At 46.9% G+C, this 4,463-nt stretch overlaps 1 protein-coding gene across 2 annotated transcripts in view; it reads right to left on the reverse strand.

Annotated features, from left to right (window-relative positions):
* LOC115181892 (interferon gamma) overlaps positions 1–2,471 on the reverse strand; it is a 3,019-nt gene extending 548 nt beyond the window's left edge. The window contains exons 1-4 of one of the 2 annotated variants that reach the window (XM_029743581.1): positions 2,173–2,471; positions 1,255–1,311; positions 827–1,030; positions 1–38 (exon numbers count right to left, since the gene is read on the reverse strand). The exon at positions 1–38 is cut by the window's left edge and continues 548 nt beyond it. In XM_029743581.1, coding sequence (XP_029599441.1) covers positions 1–38; positions 827–1,030; positions 1,255–1,311; positions 2,173–2,301 — 428 coding nt within the window. In that variant the 5' untranslated portion in view covers positions 2,302–2,471. Of the gene's footprint in view, positions 39–826; positions 1,031–1,254; positions 1,315–2,172 lie in introns of both variants that reach the window. The other variant, XM_029743579.1, reaches the window with a different exon arrangement.
* Between the last annotated feature and the right edge of the window lie 1,992 nt (positions 2,472–4,463).

Raw genomic sequence — 4,463 nt, forward strand, 5'->3', positions numbered from 1 at the left:
TCGGACAGAGCCTTCCCCTGGACTGTGGTGTTACTGGTCTGAGACAGAAGATACAGGCATTAACTATCAGGTAATTAGTTCATCACGTGTCATGATGACGGTGTCTATACAGTAGACTATACTACAGTCATGATGATGGTGTCTATACAGTAGACTATACTACAGTCATGATGATGGTGTCTATACAGTAGACTATACTACAGTCATGATGATGGTGTCTATACAGTAGACTATACTACAGTCATGATGATGGTGTCTATACAGTAGACTATACTACAGTCATGATGATGGTGTCTATACAGTAGACTATACTACAGTCATGATGACGGTGTCTATACAGTAGACTATACTACAGTCATGATGATGGTGTCTATACAGTAGACTATACTACAGTCATGATGATGGTGTCTATACAGTAGACTATACTACAGTCATGATGATGGTGTCTATACAGTAGACTATACTACAGTCATGATGATGGTGTCTATACAGTAGACTATACTACAGTCATAATGACGGTGTCTATACAGTAGACTGTACTTGATGAACGTGCTGCAGTTCGGTTAGCCAAACTCGACTGGGTGGCAGCCGAACGGCAGCATGTTGATAAATTTAGTCCCTGTAGACGAGTGTGGCTTGTGTCATTTACAGGCAGAGTAACAAAACAAATAATAGATTGAATGAAGACATGTGGAAGTAGACTAAACCAGACCGGTCTACAGTGAGTTGGTCTTCTTCCCCATGGAAGGAAGCTCACCTTCACGGCCCAAAGGGTTAAATTGCTGATTGACTGATTGATTGATTGATGCTGTGGAAGGAAGCTCACCTCGATGGCCCACAGGTTCTGCAGGTGTGTCCTCAGCTCAGGTATCCTTTTCAGGAAGTAGTGTTTCTGGGTCTCCTGAACCTTCCCCTTGACCTGGTCCAGCCTCTCCCTCACTTCCTGGTCCACCGTCTGGTTCAGCATCTGGCTGAAGATACTCCGATACACGTCCAGAACCACACTCATCCACACCCTCCGCTCACTGTCCTGATGGAAGGAAGGAAGGAAGGAAGGAAGGAAGGAAGGAAGGAAGGAAGGAAGGAGGGAGGGAGGGAGGGAGGGAGGGAGGGAGGGAGGGAGGGAGGGAGGGAGGGAGAGAGAGAGAGAGAGAGAGAACTTAGTTTTGTCTCCAGCCTAGCCTGAGGGTAAGCAGTAGTTCCACATTGGTGATATTAGCCTGAAAGGGATAACAATGTAACTATATATCTTACCTCAAACGTGTCCTTGGGGAAAACAGGTTTTCCGTTGAACAGCTGGTCCTTGGAGATCTTCTGGAAGAGCAAGACATGATGACAATCAGTGGTGTTGCTTTTCTCCTTCAACTTGTTGCAGTGTATTGCATATAGTGGACTCTTCTACCCCTAATCACAAGTATAGTGTCTGTCAGACCTGGGCTAAATATGTCAAATAACTTAAAATACATCATTTAGTTTGTCAGGTACAATGGCAACAATGGAGTAGTCCCAAACGTGCAAACTCTAAACTACATCTAAGCTAAAGCTCACCTCAGATGGAAGTGTTTGAGCCAGGTCTGGTGTCTATGGGCCTACCTGGAAATGCACTGTTATGATGATGTCATCATTTTCAGATTCATTTTCAGTCTCACTGACAAGTCTTTCCTGCTTGGGCAGGAAGTGTGGAACTTCTCTTGGTTTTAGTCAAACATTTTATCTCTAACTCATCAACATCCAATGTTCTCCCTGTTCTGTTCTACTGTTGGCCTCCCATTAGGAAGGAGGTCTCCCTGTTCTGTCCTACTGTTGGTCTCCCATTAGGAAGGAGGAGTCTAAAGTTTGCTAATGCAAACACAGTCAGTAGAGGCCAATCTATCTATCTATCTATCTATCTATCTATCTATCTATCTATCTATCTATCTATCTATCTATCTATCTATCTATCTGTCTGTCTGTCTGTCTGTCTGTCTGTCTGTCTGTCTGTCTGTCTGTCTGTCTGTCTGTCTGTCTGTCTGTCTGTCTGTCTGTCTGTCTGTCTGTCTGTCTGTCTGTCTGTCTGTCTGTCTGTCTGTCTGTCTGTCTGTCTGTCTGTCTGTCTGTCTGTCTGTCTGTCTGTCTGTCTGTCTGTCTGTCTAAACCCCTGTTTCCCCAGTTAATAATGTGTATGATACTTACATAGTGGACCTTCAGTTTGTCTATGTTGCTCTTCATGTTAATTGATGTGTACTGAGCAGCATTACTCCATCCTAAAGTCATCCAGCCCATCAAGCAGAAACACATCACAGCCCTTGATAACACATCCATGACCCTCAACCTCACGCTGAAGTTCCCTCAAAGCTCAATAGTCCTCAATCGGTGTACGGTAACTTCAGTCAAAGGCCTTGACTTGAGTTGACTTAACGAGACCGCCTTGTATCTGACACTACTCAAGTCTTGTTCTTCTGTGTCTGTCTGACTAATGCTGAGGCTAAGACAGACAAGTATTTATATAGTTGAGGCAGAGGCAGAAACGATAGAGGTGTGAGGTTGTGGGTTCTCTGACTGAGCGAAGTTTCCTTTAAATCAAACCCCAACACACGGCCACTCATTAACACCTTGTTTTTTGCAGCAGAGCATGGGGTCTTGGGTTGGAATCCCTAGGAAACAGGTAGTTTTGACACATTCTGGGGAAGTTCTTTGGTGATGCAATAAAGTTCAGGTTGGTATACATGTCTGTTGACTTCTGTGTTGCTAGAGAACAGAGCCCTGTCTGTTGAGTTCTGTGTTGCTAGAGGACAGAGCCCTGTCTGTTGACTTCTGTGTTGCTAGAGGACAGAGCCCTGTCTGTTGACTTCTGTGTTGCTAGAGGACAGAGCCCTGTCTGTTGACTTCTGTGTTGCTAGAGGACAGAGCCCTGTCTGTTGACTTCTGTGTTGCTAGAGCACGGAGCCCTGTCTGTTGACTTCTGTGTTGCTAGAGGACAGAGCCCTGTCTGTTGACTTCTGTGTTGCTAGAGGACAGAGCCCTGTCTGTTGACTTCTGTGTTGCTAGAGGACAGAGCCCTGTCTGTTGACTTCTGTGTTGCTAGAGGACAGAGCCATGTCTGTTGACTTCTGTGTTGCTAGAGAACAGAGCCCTGTCTGTTGACTTCTGTGTTGCTAGAGGACAGAGCCATGTCTGTTGACTTCTGTGTTGCTAGAGAACAGAGCCCTGTCTGTTGACTTCTGTGTTGCTAGAGAACAGAGCCCTGTCTGTTGACTTCTGTGTTGCTAGAGGACAGAGCCCTGTCTGTTGACTTCTGTGTTGCTAGAGGACAGAGCCCTGTCTGTTGACTTCTGTGTTGCTAGAGGACGGAGCCCTGTCTGTTGACTTCTGTGTTGCTAGAGGACAGAGCCCTGTCTGTTGACTTCTGTGTTGCTAGAGGACAGAGCCCTGTCTGTTGACTTCTGTGTTGCTAGAGGACAGAGCCCTGTCTGTTGACTTCTGTGTTGCCAGAGGACAGAGCCCTGTCTGTTGACTTCTGTGTTGCTAGAGGACAGAGCCCTGTCTGTTGACTTCTGTGTTGCTAGAGGACAGAGCCATGTCTGTTGACTTCTGTGTTGCCAGAGGACAGAGCCCTGTCTGTTGACTTCTGTGTTGCTAGAGGACAGAGCCCTGTCTGTTGACTTCTGTGTTGCTAGAGGACAGAGCCCTGTCTGTTGACTTCTGTGTTGCTAGAGAACAGAGCCCTGTCTGTTGACTTCTGTGTTGCTAGAGAACAGAGCCCTGTCTGTTGACTTCTGTGTTGCTAGAGAACAGAGCCCTGTCTGTTGACTTCTGTGTTGCTAGAGGACAGAGCCCTGTCTGTTGACTTCTGTGTTGCTAGAGAACAGAGCCCTGTCTGTGACTTCTGTGTTGCCAGAGGACAGAGCCCTGTCTGTTGACTTCTGTGTTGCTAGAGGACAGAGCCCTGTCTGTTGACTTCTGTGTTGCTAGAGAACAGAGCCCTGTCTGTTGACTTCTGTGTTGCCAGAGGACAGAGCCCTGTCTGTTGACTTCTGTGTTGCTAGAGGACAGAGCCCTGTCTGTTGACTTCTGTGTTGCTAGAGGACAGAGCCCTGTCTGTTGACTTCTGTGTTGCTAGAGAACAGAGCCCTGTCTGTTGACTTCTGTGTTGCCAGAGGACAGAGCCCTGTCTGTTGACTTCTGTGTTGCTAGAGGACAGAGCCCTGTCTGTTGACTTCTGTGTTGCTAGAGGACAGAGCCCTGTCTGTTGACTTCTGTGTTGCTAGAGAACAGAGCCCTGTCTGTTGACTTCTGTGTTGCTAGAGGACAGAGCCCTGTCTGTTGACTTCTGTGTTGCCAGAGGACAGAGCCCTGTCTGTTGACTTCTGTGTTGCTAGAGGACAGAGCCCTGTCTGTTGACTTCTGTGTTGCCAGAGGACAGAGCCCTGTCTGTTGACTTCTGTGTTGCTAGAGAACAGAGCCCTGTCTGTTGACTTCTGTGT

Source organism: Salmo trutta, unplaced genomic scaffold (genome assembly GCF_901001165.1).
Source record: "Salmo trutta unplaced genomic scaffold, fSalTru1.1, whole genome shotgun sequence".
Classification (NCBI taxonomy): domain Eukaryota; kingdom Metazoa; phylum Chordata; class Actinopteri; order Salmoniformes; family Salmonidae; genus Salmo; species Salmo trutta.